The sequence below is a fragment of the Sus scrofa genome, chromosome 14, assembly GCF_054392235.1.
Source record: "Sus scrofa isolate SSC_HxYL_T2T_F1_AM1 chromosome 14, Sscrofa_HxYL_maternal_Yorkshire_Landrace_v2.0, whole genome shotgun sequence".
NCBI classification, from domain to species: Eukaryota; Metazoa; Chordata; class Mammalia; order Artiodactyla; family Suidae; genus Sus; species Sus scrofa.
The window spans coordinates 65,401,394-65,418,085 of NC_139396.1; the positions used below are offsets into that span (position 1 = coordinate 65,401,394).

General features: G+C 50.7%; 1 protein-coding gene across 51 annotated transcripts in view; it reads right to left on the reverse strand.

Moving 5' to 3' along the window:
* The window catches only part of TPST2 (tyrosylprotein sulfotransferase 2), a 64,387-nt gene that overhangs the window by 13,539 nt on the left and 34,156 nt on the right, over nt 1-16,692 (reverse strand). For 20 of the 51 annotated variants that reach the window (XR_014825558.1, XR_014825559.1, XM_084992763.1 and 17 more), the window contains 2 exons: nt 10,032-10,103; nt 4,013-4,918 (listed from right to left, as the gene is read on the reverse strand). Coding sequence is in view for 49 of the 51 variants with exons in the window: in XM_084992763.1 (XP_084848889.1) it covers nt 4,013-4,854 (842 nt within the window). In the remaining 2 variants the exon portion in view is untranslated. 51 annotated transcript variants of the gene reach the window in all.

Consider the following 16,692-nt stretch of genomic DNA (forward strand, 5'->3'; position numbering starts at 1 on the left):
CTGTGGCTGTGATGTAGGTCAGCAGCTGCAGCTCTGATTCAACCCCTAGCCTGGGAACTTCCATATGCTGTGGGTGCGGCCCTAACAAACAAACAAGTAAACCATTCTAGGTATTTTCACCATAAACTTCTTTGCTGCAAGCAATTCTGCCCCACAACTGGCCATAAGGTCATTTTGCCACAAAAGAGAAAATAACTGGTTGACAGTTAATTACACTAGAAAATGATACCCTATCAGTTTCTGCAAATCCTTTGTTGAGCTAATCTAAGCCAGATTCTGTAAGCATTTTCACCATTTTCAAGACACTTATACTCATCAGGAATCTGGTAATCGTTCCTTTGTGGGGGGGATGGGAGGAGCTTGATTCTTCTTTTGTCTCCAACTTTTTTAAAAATCGAAGCATAGCTGATTTACACTGTTGTGTTTGTTTCTCCTGCACAGCAAAGTGAGTCAATTACACATATTCTTTTTCATATTCTTTTCCATTATGGTTTATCACAGGACATTGATTATAGCTCCCTGTGCTCCATAGTAGGACTTGGTCGGTTATCCATTTTATTTATTTTTTTAAGCTCTCAGACTCTAATGTGCATCAGAAGTTGAGAAAATCTTTCTTTCTTCCTTTCTTTCTTTTTTCCTTTCTCCCTCCCTCCCTCCTACCTATACCACAGCCCACAGCAACGCCGGATCCTTAACCCACTGAGAAAGGCCAGGGATGGAACTTTCGTCCTCATGGACGCTAGGCAGATTTGTTTCCACTGAGCCATGATGGGAACTCTGGTTATCTATTTTATGTATAGCAGTTTGTATCTGCTAATCCCAAACTCCTAATTTACCACCCCACCCCCTTTCCCCTTTGTAAGTCTGCTTTCCATGTATGTGAGTCTATTTCTGTTTCATAGTTTCTTTGTGTCACAGTTTAGATCCCACATATGTGATCTCATATGATATTTGCCTTTCTCTGTCTGACTTACTTCACTCAGTAGGATAATCTCTAGGTCCATCCATGTTCCTGCAAATGGCATTAATTCATTCCTTTTTATGGCTAAGTAATAGTCCATTGTATATAGGTACCACATCTTCTTTATCCATTCCTCTGTTGATGGACACTTAGGTTGTTTCCACATCTGGGCTACTGTGAATAGTGCTGCAGTGACCATTGCTCCTGATGTCTAATACTATGTGATAAATCTGTAAGGACGGCAAGAGAGAGCAAGGCGTTGCATCTAAATTAGCTAAAGAAGCATCATCAATGCTCTCAAAGGCTGTTGTTATCAGCAGCTGTCCCCTTCATTTGCCACAGCTGATACAGTTTTGGTTTTGACAGCTGGGAGGGATGCTCACCAAAGGGTTTGCAGAAACCGATACATTATCATTTCCTGGTGTCATGAAACTGCAAGTATCAATCCACGAGTTATTTCACCTGCAAAATGCTTGCTGCAAAGGTTATTTATGGCAAACATATTGGACATGATCAAACACGTTGCATGGCCTTTGTCACAATCCTTGTGTCTCCAGGACTTTACGGGAAGAAAATCACATAGATGCATCCCTGAAATGGGAGCCACACTTGATTTGAGTCAATATCCAACATGCCCAAAAATAGGACACATCAAATAGAACACAGGAATTGTGTGGTGAATATTATGCAGCCACTCAAAATGATGTCACAGCAGAGTGCTGAGGCCATGGGCACGTGGACCCCAACACAAGGTGAGGGAAGGTTACAGAGGAACATGCCCAGCAAGACTGCAGTCTTGTCAGTATGTCCTAATCAATGGCTATCATTAAAAAGTCTACAAATTACCAATGCTGGAGGGGGTGTGGACAAAAGGGAACCCTCCTACACTGTTGGTGGGAATGTAAATTGGTGCAGCCACTACGGAGAACAGTGTGGTGGTTCCTCAGAAAATTAAAAAGAGAGTTCCGTATGATTTAGCAATCCCATGCCTGGCATATACCTGGGAAAAAATAACTCAAAACAAAGAGGCACCCAATGGTCACAGCAGCACTGCTTACAATAGGCAAGACATGGAAACAACCTAAATGTCCATCAACAGAGGAATAGATCAAGAAGATGTGGTACATACATACAATGGACTACTACTCAGTCATCAAAAGAACAAAATGCCATTTGCAGCAACATGGGTGGATCTAGAGATTATCACACTGAAACTAAGTCAGAAAGAGAAAAACAAGTACAATACAGTGTCACTTATATGTGGAAACTAAAATATGACACAAATGAACCTATCTATGAAACAGAAACAAACCCACACAGATGGAAAACAGACTTGTGGTTGCCAAGAGGGAGGGGGTTTGGGGAAGGATGGAGTGGGAGGTTGGGGTTAGCAGATGTGAGCTATTATACACAGAGAAGATAAATAGCAAGGTCCTACTGTACAGCAATGTACAATGCTGTATTCAATGTCCTATGACAAACCATAATGGAAAAGAGTATTTTTTAAAAGAGTGTATATTATGTATAACTGAATCACTTTGCTGTACAGCAGAAATTAACACAATATTATAAATCAGTTACACTTCAATTAAAAAAAATATGCCCTGACCAAGGACCAGCAGGCCATATATCAAAACCTGGGAAGTGGGACTATGGGTTGTTTTCTTTCTTGTTGTTTATGTTTCCTCAATTTCCTACAATCAGTATGTATTCCTTTGGTCATCTACAAAATCCCAGCTCCAGCACCATCTGGCTGTGGTACTCAGCCTGTGAGCACTTCACTGCCAGGAGGAGAGCTGCTGCAAACCCCCAGCCATGCTCAGGGTTCAAGATCTCTTGGGGGCGGAGCCTGGGAGGGGCCAGCCCTGAAAGAATGGGATGTGTTGCCCTGGAAGGACGGCCTTTCCACTGAGCTCTCAGGGGTGCTGGCACCTGACCAGGATGGAGATGCCAGAATGTCCCACTCTGTTCCTGCACTGTTCTAGAGCTGTGGGTCTCAGGAGACAAACAGCCTCCCTAAAGAAGGAAGGCAGAGAGCTAGGGATAGAAGAAAGAGGGAGGGTGGGTCCCAGCCACGGAGAACACATGCGCAGGAGTACAAAAGACCTGGGTTCAAATCCGGACACCACGCTTTCCTAGCTGTGTGGCCCTAGGCTAATAACTTTCTTGAAATTTGGTTTCTTCATCTGTAAAATGGGGATAAGAGCAGTTCTTACGTCTGAGGTTGCTGTAAGGATTAAAAGAATGGGAGTTGCCGTTGTGGTGCAGCGGAAACAAATCCAACTAGGAACTATGAGGTTTCGGGTTCGATCCCTGGCCTCGCTCAGTGGGTTAAGGATCCGGCACTGCCATGAGCTGTGGCGTACGTAAGTCACAGATGCAGCTTCAGATCCCACGTTGCTGTGGCTGTGTTAGGCTGGCAGCTGAGGCTTCGACTGGACCCCTATCCTGGGAACCTCCATATGCCACCATTGCGGCCCCAAAAAGCAAAAAAAAGGGGGGGGAATAAAGGAATGATTGTTGGGGGCTTAACTCAGGGCTGGCCACACAGCAGGTACTCAATAAATGGCAGTGATGGTAAGGCTGATGAGCATTCCTATAAAAGCAAGATCAACACTAAAACGAGAATGATGAGAACAACATTACCTAACATGTATTAACCTATTTGCTGGTCACACCTGTGAACAAAAGGTGGTCAGATTATATCCCCATGCTACAGATGAGGGAATTTAAGCCCAGAGAGGCCGAAGCATTTGATCAAGATCACACAACTAAAAGGTGGCAGAGTTGGGATTCAAAGTCAGACAGCCTGGTTCTAGAATCTGTACTCTCCACCTTTACCTACTATAGCCTACTGCAAAGCACATTCAAAGTTTGGGGAGGAATGACTGCTTCCCCCTCCCCCCCTTTTTTGAAAAGGAAGCTGAGGCTCAGAGAGGTACAGCGACTTGCCCAAGGCCACACAGTTCAGAAAGGCAGAGCTGATCATTCTACCGAGCACCTCTGTCTCCAGGACCAGGGGTCTGAGGGGAAGGTGGAGGCGCCACTCACTTGGACAGGGAGACACCACCCGGCTTGCCAATGAGGTCCTCGTGGTGCAGGACAGCGTCGCTCCAGGCGATGCCAAGGAAGTCGAGGATGAGCTTGAGGGAGCGCCGGGGGTGCAGCACGAGCTGCTCGTAGTACACGGGCAGGCACTTGTCCTTGCCCACCTCCATGCACTGCGCGTACATCACCTCGATGGCCTTGTTCCACTTGGTGAGGCAGTCGCGGTAGCTGCTGAGGTCAAAGCCAGCGATGGTGACCTTGCGGGTGATCATGGAGTGCACTGAGGCCCGGCCGTCTCGCACCATCAGCAGGAACTTAGAGTTGGGGAACAGGCGTGACAGGTAGACGGAGGACTTGAGGGTGAACGGGTCTTTGTTGCAGAGGACGCGGGCCGGCTCGCCGTGCTTGGCGATCACCTCCAGGATGAAGGCCTGCATGGCGGCATCCAACACTTCGTCCGTGACACCCGCTTCGTCCAGCCGCAGCTTCTCCCGGCCGGACTTGGACCAGGCCTGACGCATGGCCAGCACCCGGGGGATGATGCGGGTCTCCTCGCCGCAGCGCACTTCCGGGTGGGCGTCCAGCATTGCACGCATCAGCGTGGTGCCGCTCCGGGGCACGCCCCCCACGAAGATGAGCGGCATGGCCTTGCCGTAACGGTACTCCACGTGGTCCGTGCCCATCATCACCAGGTCCTCCTGCTCCGGCCGCATAGCCCGTCGGGGGCTCCGGGGGCCCCCCAGCACTGCCCGGCACTCCAGCACCTGCTGCCCTAGCTGGACGGCCAGCACCAGGGCCAGGGCGAGGCCGGCTGCCAGCAGTGCCCTCCGCACCGACAGGCGCATGCTGGGCCTGGGGCGGGGGGCGGGCTTCAGCGACAGGTGGGCGGGTGGCCCGCAGGGCTCACATCTGGGGAGAGAGGGGGACACCAGCGCTGTCAGGGAGGCCTGCGGGCTGCAGGGGCCTTACCATACAGACCCCAATCGCAGCGAACAAACGTGCGGATGCTGACCTTCAGAGGAGAGCGGTTTCATGAGCGCGCACCCCATGCCTGGTACCCCGCTGGGCACTTTATCCATCTTAACTTGTAAGACTCTACCCAACCCATAAATAAATAAATAGAAAGATAGATAAATAGATAAGTAATACATAAAATTTTAAAATAAATTAACGCAGATGGAACAAAAAAGATTCTCCCACAATCCTAGAGGGAGCAGCTATTATTATTTCCCCAAGGGGCACTGCAGTCAGAGGACCTGGGGTCAGTTCTCTCCTGGCCACTTCTAGCTGTGGGACCTCACCCAGTTCCTTAACCACACAATGCCTCAGTTTCTTCATCTGACAAATGGAAAGTGTAACAATTATTTTCTAATGGACTTTACGGAACTACCTTTATTTGAGATTCTCTACAATGTGAAAATAACAAAGCACTAGACTGCCAGATTTCAGCAGCACGTCCGTTTGGTAAGGACAGAGTTTTGGCCTATTTCATACACAGTTGTTTCCCCAGCTCCTAGCATAGTGCCTGGCACCTAGTAGGTGCTCCATAAATAACAATGGTATATGCTGGGCACAGAGTCAGTGCTGTGAAATGATTATGGTAGAGAGAGGAGGAGACCAAGGTATGGAGAGGTTGTTCACAGTCGCCCAGCTGGGAGGCGGCCAAGCCGGGGTCTGTGATTCTGACCCAGGCCAGACGGCTGCTGAAAGACTGCAGTCGGCCTCTGCAGGAGATGTTTTTTAGAAGGTGCCAAAACACCCTGGTCTGGATTTCTTCCAGAATCACTGTCCATTCATTCAGTTTCCACTCAGTCAATGCTAATGAAGCACTAAAAGGTACCAGGCACCTGCTTGAGGCTCCCAGGCCTCTGCCCTCAAGGATCTACATCTTAGCAGAGGATGCGGATGGTACACAAGTTACAGGGCTAGATCGTCATAATGGCTTGCAAAGAAATGAGCTGGACACTATGAGAGGGATCAATCAGGGGAAGGAGGAGGGAAGTCAAGGAGGACTTCTCAGAGGAGGAGACATCAGAGCCGACCTGGATGAGAGGAAGTGGCTATGTGAAGATGGGTGGGAAGGGTATTCCAGGCAGAGGGAACGGAGAGTGCAAAAGCCCAAGACGGGAGAGGGCTGGGGTGTTCAAGAACCTGAGAGGAGGCTGCTGGGGCCAGAGAGGAGGGAGGGGAGGCGGGCTGCTATTGCCAGGTATGTGCTCAGGGGATGAAGAATGAGCTGGACTTACCCTGAGGGCAGCCCCAGGGGAGAAGGTCTGCAGGGGTGGGGATGGAGGCGGGGAGGTCAGGCTGGAGGCTCCTGCCCCCATCCTGGGGAGAACAAGGGATGCCCAGATTGTGGGGTGAAGTGTAAACAGAGGGAGGGGGTGACTTAGGACATGAATTATGACCCTGAGCCCAGGCTTCTCACCCTCCCAAATATCATTAATAAAGATGATCATACTTCAATGCCAGTCCCCTTAGGGAGAGGCTAGTTTTAAAAAGCAGGGGTCCACCCAGCCCAGGTACTCCCTTCTCCAGTCACTCAAGTGTCAGACCAGCCCTCCTTCTCAATTTCCCCTCAAGGCCCCTTGATTATACAACCTGAGCCCCACGCAGAAGGTGCAGACTCAGGTGCTGTGCCGACACGGCCCACCTCCCTTCTCTGCCTCCCCCGGGGTGTTTCAGAGGCTTCTTCTCCTCTCTCACCTCTTTCTAGAATCAGAGTGAGGGCTTGAGGTGACTGGGCATTCCAGGAGCCAAGACAGGCCTGAGTTTAAATCCTAGCTCTACCACTTCCCGTGGGGCTGTGTGAGCTTGGGCAACAGACTTCGCCTCTCTGAGCCTCATCTGTAAAATGGGTCTAAGGGTATCAACCTCACAGGGCTATTATGAACCTTAAATGATCCACCCAAGGATGTGCCCGGCACATAGGGAATATTTAAAAGAATATTAGACATGATCACTGGTTATCCATTTGGTCCAAGATCTACTGAGTTCCTACTGTGCATAGGAGTTGGGCCATGGATTAAGAGACACGGCCTCAGCCCCCTAAGTCCACTCGCACTGTCCACCCTCACTGGGGAAGGGGTGATGGGTTCTACTTGTGCAGGTGAAGGAAGGCTTCCTGTAGGAGGCAGCCTTCTGAGCGGTAGATAGGTGGAGTTTCGAACAGCCAGGTGGAGAAGGGAGAGGAAGATATTTCCTGCACATGGAACAGCCCGTGCAAAGTCACAGGCAGGAAAGAAGCCAGTGTGACTGGGGAGCTGCAAGCTGCTTGGCAAAGGGTGCAGGGTCTGGAGGGAAGGGAGTGGGGGGTAGCTTTCTTCTTTGGACCCGGAGGTTCGGCTGAAACCACTAAAGGACCCGGTTTGCATCTGGACCAACCAGTCCATCCACCAGTGCCTGGGCTGCCTGGGGACCCTCAGGCCACAGCAAATGGAAAATAAACATCAAAGCTGAAAAAACACACAGTGTCAGGCCTGAGGGCGAAACTGCTAAGAGGCCCTGGCATTTCCTGGCCATGTGGCTTTGGGAGAGTCACTTCCTCCATCTAAGCCACAGTTTCCTCAGCTGCAAAGAGGGGTGGGCCCACTGACCTCAAACGCTGCTGGGAAGGTTCTCGAAGCAACTGGCAAAGATGAGTCTCATCCAGGGGTCACCGGCTTCTCTGAGCATCAGAAATGAGCTGGAGATCCCTTCCCCAGAAACATGAGTCCCTCATACACTGCTCAAACTGCTGGTGGTTTGGGGGTACATAGGATTCAGAGCTGGGATACAGAAGTCTAATTCCATGGCTACTCTTGGGTGGAGGGGGAGAGGTGGGCTGAACAGGACATAAAGTCACTCAGAAATCCCTCAAGGGGCCCTCAAGCTTCTTGAAGTCCTCGCAGAAATCCTCCCCTTAGCTCTGAGACTAGAATTCTGCAGGCGATTATTATTTCAGTGTCAGTGACCCCTGGGGAACTGTCAATCACTCTTTCACTTAAATTGGCGAGATCACCTCTTCTTCCTGACATTTGGTGGGGAGTGAGAGACTGGAGCTTTGGGGAACAGATGGCGAGGAGGGATGCAGAGAAAGGGGGAAGAGGGGGGAATGTGGGAAAGCTGTTTCCAGAAAGGGCAGATACACTGTGCCTGTCACTGTGTGCGTGCATAAGTGTGTGTGCACGCGCATGTGTGTGTGTGTGCTTGAGCTTATGTTTGGGGTTGGAAGTGATCTGGATACTAAATACGGGGGCAAAATGTCTAGAAGAGGGATAGACAGGATTTTAAAAAATATTATCAACTCCTAAGTTTTGCTTAATACCTATCCTTCATTTGGCTATAGCACTTTGAAAGAAAGCTCCTGAGAGTTCTCTGGTGGCCTGGCAGTTAAGGGCTTGGCGTCGCCACTTCCGTGGCATGGGCTCCATCCCTGGCTGAGAACTTCTGTGTGCCAAGGGCATGGCCAAAAACAAAAAACCAAAAACGAAGCAGCTGAGTGGTGTGTTTTTACATATGCTGGGCACATGCTCTGCTCAAGCTGATTCCACGCAGCATGGAGTGGGACCCTCCATCGCCTCTGGGGTATAGGGACACCTCCCGCCCAGCAAGCAGCTCAGAGAAGAGAAGCAACTTGCCCAAAGTGGGTCACATGGCCAGGGTCAGGGTCAGACTAGGCTGAGGCCAATGTGTTCACTGTCCCTGGACAGGACACAGCTAGGGGCCCATCTCTGTCACCAGGAGAAAACAGCTCAAAGCAGACAAGTTGAAGACAGGTGTGAGGAGCCAAGGCAGGTGACCTGGCAGAGAGAAGGCAGCTAGGAACCCGCAAAGCAGAAGGTGGCTTCCCAGCCACCCAGAACTAGAGATGTCACCCACTACAGGAGGGACCAGAGGGCCCAGCTCAGGCCTGTCCTCCAACCCACCACTCTGTAGGACCCCAATAAAGGAGGCATCCTGCCATCCTGGCAGGGAGAATGGTGGCTAAGAACCTCAGACTTGGAGTCCTACAGCCCCAGGTTCAAACTCAGCCCCTGCCACTTGCCAGCTGGAGAGGCGGACAAGGGACTTCACCTCTCTGAAGATAATAACCTTTTGCAGGGAGGGAATGAGGAGGTTCAGGGAACCTTTGTGCGAGGAGCTGAGCAAGCACACCAGGAATGCTGGTGAGGGAAGATGGGACGCAGAGGGTTTGGATTCTAGCTGTGCTTTAAATCTGCCCAGTGACACTGGGTAAGCCCCCGCCTGCTCTGAAACTCGGCCTTCTCCCACCACTGGAAAGATCCTTGTCCTAAGGGAGGAGGAAGAGCAGAGCACAGGCCTGCCCTTTCCACGCTGCTGGGATCCAGCTTCATCTAACACTGGAATTCCTTCTTTCTTTCTTTCTTTCTTTTTTAGAGCCGCACTCGTGGTACATGGAAGTTCCCAGGCTAGGGGTGTAATCGGAGCTACAGCTGCTGGCCTATGCCACAGCCACAGCAACGCAGGATTTGAGCTGCATCTGCGACCTACACCACAGCTCATGGCAACACCAGACCCTTAACACACTGAGCAGGGCCAGGGATTGAACCCACAACCTCACACTTCCTAGTCGGATTCGTTTCCACTGTGCCACGATGGGAACTCCTTCTTTCTTTTTTTTAATTTTTAATTTTTTTTTTTTTTAAGGGCCACACCTGCAGCATATGGAGGTTCCCAGGCCAGGGGTCTAATTGGAGCTACAGCTGCTGGCCTACACCACAGCCACAGGAATGCAGGATCCTTAATGCACTGAGTGAGGCCAGGGATTTTTCTTTTTTCTTTTTTTGGCCACAGCGTGCAGCAGCTTGACGTGGGATCTCAGTTTCCAGACCAGGGACTGAAAGCACAGAATCCTAACCACTAGATCACCAGGGAACTCCCTAGCACTGGATTTCTAACAGAGGAAAGAGGTGCCAGGGGAGTCTTCGTGGCTGCCCGATCAGGAGGTTGGGGGCATGGAGGTGCCAAGGGCTTTCCCTGGAGGAGCCAGGGCTCTGGGGAACCTCTGGGAAACACTTACCTCCCCTGGGCACTCTCATGCCGGGGCTCTAGCCCTCGTGGCTGCTTGCCAAGATGGTCCGCCGGCTGAGCCCTGCAAAGGCAGACGAGATACTGCATTAGGGGTGGTGGGTGCCATGAAGAGGGTCTGGGCCCCCTCAGGGGGGGCAGGGGGAGGCCAGGCTTCCCGGGGAGCACCCGCCAGTGATTCTGGGGGAAAGAGCTCTGGTGGGGGGGGGACGAGCTGCAGTGCAGGACAGGCGACTTCAGCCCTAGAGGTCACAGCTGGGGTCTAAATTCACTGATTCAGCCAGGGAATGAACTGGCCCCCTTCTCAGACAGAGAGGTGTGAGCTGAGCATCCAAGTCCCTGTTGCCTTAGAAGCAGTGGGTCTCTGCCCTTGGGCTCTCCCTTCTTCTTGGCCCAGAGACCTTGGACTTCAGGGAAAGTAAATATAATAAGAAGCAACAGTTATCTCCACTAGATCACTATTCACCAGCTGGGAATGCCAGGTACAGTTGAACAGGCTATGCACGGCCCAACTCCAAAGGGCACTGTGAACTGAGCCTGTATGATAAATACAGCAGCCCCTGGGGTTGGACAGTGCCTTCCCACCACCAGCAAACACTGACCAAACGCCTATGGGAGGGCCTTGTGCCCTTTAATCCCCCCACAAGGAAAGTATGATGGTCTCAATTTTTTTGGGGGGGGGCCACACCCATAGCATATGGAGGTTCCGGGGCTAGGGGTTGAACTGGAGCTGCAGCTGCCGGCCTACACCACAGCCACAGCAACACCAGATCTGAGCCAAGTTTGCAACCTACATCACAGCCCGCAGCAACACTGATCCTTAACCCACTGAGCCAGGCCAGGGATCAAAACTGCATCCTCATGGATGCTAGTCAGATTCTTAACTTGATGAGCCACAATGGGAACTTCCTGATGATCTCAATTTCACAGGTAAGAAAATGACAAGGGCAACTGAGCCAGGGAACCAGGATCACTATCCAGGTCTGTGAGATCCTGAAGCCTGGCTCTTAACCACAGCATTAAAGGAACGGGGCCATGAACTTGATGGGGTCTAGCATGAAGCCCGGCTGATAGGGAACCTAGGGTATCCTGGTGTATATCTCACTGCTGTGTCCTTACCCTTTGAGGGGAGAACTTTTTAGTCCAATTATCACTTTCTCCCATTTTACAGATGGGAAAATTGAGGCCCAGGAGCAGAAAGCACTTCACGGACTCACAGAATCTGAGGCTCCATTTCCCTCCTCTCACACCCATTTCAGAGGTAGGAGTGGTTAAGGACACAGCTCTAGAGTTGGATGGCTCCCTGACGGCCTAGATAGTGGCTCTTCTGAGCCTCAGTTTTCCTATTCTGTAAAATGGGCTGCTGGGAAGTTCAAACAAGGTAACACCAAATACTCAAAAATCTCAGCGATGACTTTATTTGTGCCATGATGGAAATAAACTGGTGTCGGCTGCTAGTCCCTTTGATTGGTCCTCTCTTATTTGCTCACTCCCTGCCTCTATTCAGTTTTTCTAGTCCTGAAATATCAACCTGATAGTATCTAAACCCAGAAGGAGAAGGGCTCCCAGCTCCCCACCTCCCACCAAGCTACAGACCACATGGGCCCAGCCTCTCCAGGGCAAGGGTGGCCAATGGAGAGAGGCCTGGCTCTCAGAACAACAACCACAAAAAAACTCAATTAGGGACTAGGGCACTTGAAGCTCTTCTGGAGACCAGATGGCTCAGGCCCAGCTGCCCTCAGGCAGCCCTTGAAATGCCAGAGAGTTCGAGAGGCCTGCCAGCTGGGCAGCTCCCACGGCCCCTTTCAGGGGCTGTCAGCCTTCAGGCTCTCAGAGCTGTGCAGCCAACATGGTGCACTAGCCACAGGTCGGTATTTAAATTGAAGTTCAGTAAAATTACCTAAAATTTAAAATTTGCATTGGCCACATTTCAAGAGCCCGTTGGCCCCTGGTGGCTCCCATAGTGGGCAGTGTAGCTTCAGGATGGGGTCACCACACTATGGCCCTTGGGCCAAATCCCACCAGCCTGTTTTGTAGCACCTGTGAACTAAGGATGAGTGATAAATATTTAAGGGAAAGAGGAGGAAGAAGATGAGTTGGAGTGAGGAGGGTGGGGAGAGGCAGCAGCAGCAAAAAAAAAAAAAAACCTCTTTTGTTCCACAAAACCTGAACTATTTACTATCTGGACATTTACAGGAAAGATATGTATGGATCCTTGCCCTAGAATATCCTAGAACAGAATGTGAATAGCATTCACACAAAGTCCTATTGGACTCAGAAGATGTGTGAGAGGCAGGGGAGGAGTCAATGAGCCCTCTTTCTCTTGTAGGAGGAACACCAGCATTTATTAAGCACCACTGTATCTTTAACAACAGACCAAGGGCTTTCCTCGTCCTACCTCGTTTTTTCTCCTGACAACAGCTCAAGGGCAGGGCGGGGTGGGGAGGGGGCGGCACCTTGATTGTCCAGTTTCTGGGGGTGCTGGGTAAGCACGCTGTGCAGAAAAGAAAAACCACCAAATCAGCTGAACCAGCCAGCAAACGCAAAGCACAGGTAAGAGGAAAAAAAATGAGAAGGGAAGAGACTCAAAGGCCACCAGGGGTGGCACAGGGAGGGGGGAGGTGGCAATATTTTTCTCCTAAAAACATACTTTCATGGTGTTGCTATATTTTTTTCTATTTAATAAAATAATAAAATGACCAGTAGCTTTTGAATTATATGCCAGGCATAGTAGGGGCGGCCAGGCTGCTTGGGCTTAAATCCTGGCTCTACTAGCTCTATTGGCTGTGTGACCTCAGCAAATCACTTAACCTCTCTGAGCCTCAGTTCCCTCATCTATAAAATGGGGAGTACCCCCCTTGGAGGCTCACATGTGGCCCTTGCAGTGCAGCCAGTGGAAATGAGAAGGAGCCTCCTGGGAGCGCTGGGAAGCGGGAAGAAGTCAGAATGTGTTGGAACAGCACCTGGGACACTATCAGTGCCATGTGCTTGTTGGCTTTCATTTTCTAATTTTATCCTCAGCCAAAACTTCTAGGGTAGGGATATTTGCCCCCATTTGACAGGTGAAAAGACTGAAAGTCTGAAAGTTGAAGTGATTCACAGAAGCCCCCCAACTACCAAGAGGGGAAGAATTTCCAAATCTGGCTCCATCCTCACAATAACGTCCCTGGTCTCATGTCACGTGGCTCACAAAATAGGGTGGCAGGGGAAGTTGGGAGGGGACTTCACATCCTCTGTCCACTGACTCCTGGACTGCCCTGAATGACTAGCACAAGGAAGGGGACGAAGAGGGGCTGGACAGCTTCCAGATGCCCTTAGGCCCCAATTAATTCATTCCACACATGTTTATTGAGCACCTACTGTGTGCCAGGCACCCATCAAGATGCTGGAACAGGGAGTTCCCGCTGTGGCTCAGTGAGTTAAGAACCTGACAGAGTGTCTGTGAGGATACGGATTCAATCCCTGGCCTCACTCAGTGGGTTAAGGATCTGGTCTTGTCACAAGCTGCGGCACAGGTCGCAGATGTAGCTTGGATCTGGTGTTGCTGTGGCTGTGGTGTAGGCCGGCAGCTGCAGCTCCTATTTGACCCCTAGCCTGGGAACTTCTAGATGCTGCAGGTGCGGCCATAAAAAAAGAAAAAAAAAAACAGATGCTAAAACACATCAAGGGCCCTGCCCTCATAGAGGCGACACTCTTGTGTGGAGCCAGGAAGCCAGCATGGGAGACAATTACAGCTGTGACACATGCTTGGAAGGCAATACCCAAGGTGAGGCTGGAAGATGGACTTATTTGAACTTTCTAACTCAGCCTGGATTTCAACTTGGATTTCTCTGAGCTCCACAGATCGAGAGGCTCCCAAGACAGGGGAGGTAGGGCTGGAACACGGGCCGCTGGCTCAGAAGGCCAGTCACGGCCCTTGTAGAATCACCTTAGAGGGGTACCTGTTGCTCCCGTGCCCGAGCTCAGCCATCAGCCTTGCAAGCCCTGTCCGGGGGGACCAGCTCCAAACATTCCATTGCCATGGCTACCACCTACCCCGCTGCCCCAAGCTCCCAGCCTCCTGTGCAGAGCTGGGGAGACAGGAGTTCCCCCTTCAGGGCTCCTGGAGATCAGAGACCACCAACAGACTCCGGAGGAAGCCAGCCAAGAAGAGCCTGCCAGAATCCAGTGGGGCGAGAAGAAGAGGAAAAATAATTCTGAGGCTTTGGATGGGGCTTGAGCTTAAAAAGCATGTGGGGTGGTTCAAGGGAGCAGAAATGGCAGGCTGGCATATGCTGCCTTAGAAATATTAGCTCATTGCAGCAACAAGGATGGAACTAGAGACTCTCATACTAAGTGAAGTTAAGTCAGAAAGAGAAAAACAAATACTATATGATATCACTTACATGTGGAATCTAATATACGGCACAAATGAACCTATCTACAGAAATAAACTCATGGACTTGGAGAACAGACTTGTGGTTGCTAAGGGGGAGGGGGAGGGGGAGGGAGTGGGATGGACTGGGCGTCTGGGGTTAATAGATGCAAACTATTGCATTGGGAGTGGATAAGCAATGAGATCCCGCTGTATAGCCCAGGGAACTATATCTAGTCACTTGTGATGGAATAGGATGGAGGATAATGTGAGAAAAAGAATGTACCTATATATGTATAATGGGGTCACCTTGCCGCACGGCAGAAATTGGCAGAACATTGTAAATCAGCTATAATTAAAAAATTAAAACAACAAAAAATAGAACTATTAGCTCATACTATACTGAGCACTTATTATATGCCAGGTACTGAGTTAAGGGTTGAAATATATCACTGGATTTTTGTCCTCACCACCTCTCTGCATTACTTCATCTGACACTCCCTTATTAACCATCTCTTTACTGGGGCTCAGAGAGGTGGCTTCACTTGCCCAATGCCACACAGCTGGGAAGCAGAGGACCTAGAAGGAAAACCCAACCCCCCCCCCCACCCGCCGTAGCCCATGCTCCTAAATCCAGGCTTTCTCTTTCCTGGCTAGGTAATTTTTACCTAAAATGATCCAAGCAGGGCCCCCACAGGCTGTCCTGCTTCCACTTCCAAGCCCAGTTCAGCACTCTGCTGGCACAAGCTCAGGGTAGGGGTCGAATCCCGGCTCTCCTACTCAGAGGCTGGGTGTCCCGGGTCAGTCCTGCTCGCTGAACCTTGGTGTTGTCATCTGAGAAATGGGACTGACACTTGGAACAAAGAGAGTCATGAGGAATTTCCTAACTTCCACCGTGCTTGGGGTGGACATGCAAAAATTTCAGCATTGAATACGATAATCATTGTCAGCACAGCATGTGGATAAAGAGGGACGGAGCACAGAAACGAAGAAGCCAGTGGCCAGCGAGGTGGGGTCAGCAAACCTTGGCGGAGAAAGGCAATGATTTCAGCCCCCTGTGGTGTGACAGCAGCCTAGCCAGCACACATCAGTGGATGCACTAGCTGGGCTCCAGTCAAGATATTTTACAACATCAGGAGGCGATGGTCCTGAGGGCCACAGAGCGCCACGCCCCTGCTCTTGTAGGAGCTGCCAGTGGAACCGAGACAAACCCACAGAACACAAACCCAGTGGGTTCATGCGGAAGCACGTGTGTATTTTGGTTCCGGGTCCCATCTTGACACAGCCAGTGGGGGGAACTAAGGCTTTTGGTGAGTGAGAGAAAAATGCATTTTGCTTTTTTTTTTTTAAAAGAAAGCAAGAAAGAAAAAGAAAAGAAATGTAAGCATGCACAGTCACCCAGTGTCTGTTCTGTGGCCAAGCGATGGTTTCAGGAGAGAGAGAGAGAGAGAGAGAGAGAGAGAGAGAGAGAGAGAGAGAGAGAGAGAGAGTGTGTGCGTGCGTGCATGCGCCTGACACCTTGGTGTCCATTTTGCCTCTACCAACAACCCAGGGAGTTGGGGGAGGCACTATTTTTAGCCCCACTTGACAGAGGGAGAAGCTGAGGCTCAGAGAGGTGAAGCACTCAGCCCAAGGTCACACAGCCAAAAACAGGCTGAGCCTGAACTAGAACCCAGGTCTGTCTGTGGCCAGAAGCCAGGGTTCTAACCATCAGCCCAACTCTGCCCCACACACAGGTGGGGACGACGCATGTCCAAAGTCACACAGCTGCTTGGGGCAGTAACCAGCTCAGCCTCCTGGCTCCCGTATCCCAGCCTTGCTCCGCACGCCTGGCACAGCACCCACTCTGCACTTCCTGTTCGGGAACACTCCAGCCCCTGCCTGATAAAGAGCATAAACAGGAAAGGGCCAGGGTGACCTCGCAGTGCCGGGGGCTTCCTGCACCCGCCACAACACACACACACACACACACACACACACACACACACACACACACACACGACCCTGTCTCCATTCCTCTGCCCAGAAGCTGCCAGAAGTTGGGGGGCAGGGGGACAGGTGAGCACTGGAGTAGGGGGTCTACACACCAGTTTTGGGGCCTGGCTCTGGTGACTAGCAGGGGAGCCCTGGTCGGAGCAGGGGAAGTAAAGAGCAGGTGTTGTCACCTAACTCCTTTGTGCCTCAGTTTTCTCATCTGGGAAATGGCCAGGATTAAATCAATGAATGATAGACAACACCCAGAGCCTTGTTACTGTATCATTGTTATTTCTTTCCTTGAAGGTGGTTTGAAACTTCTGCC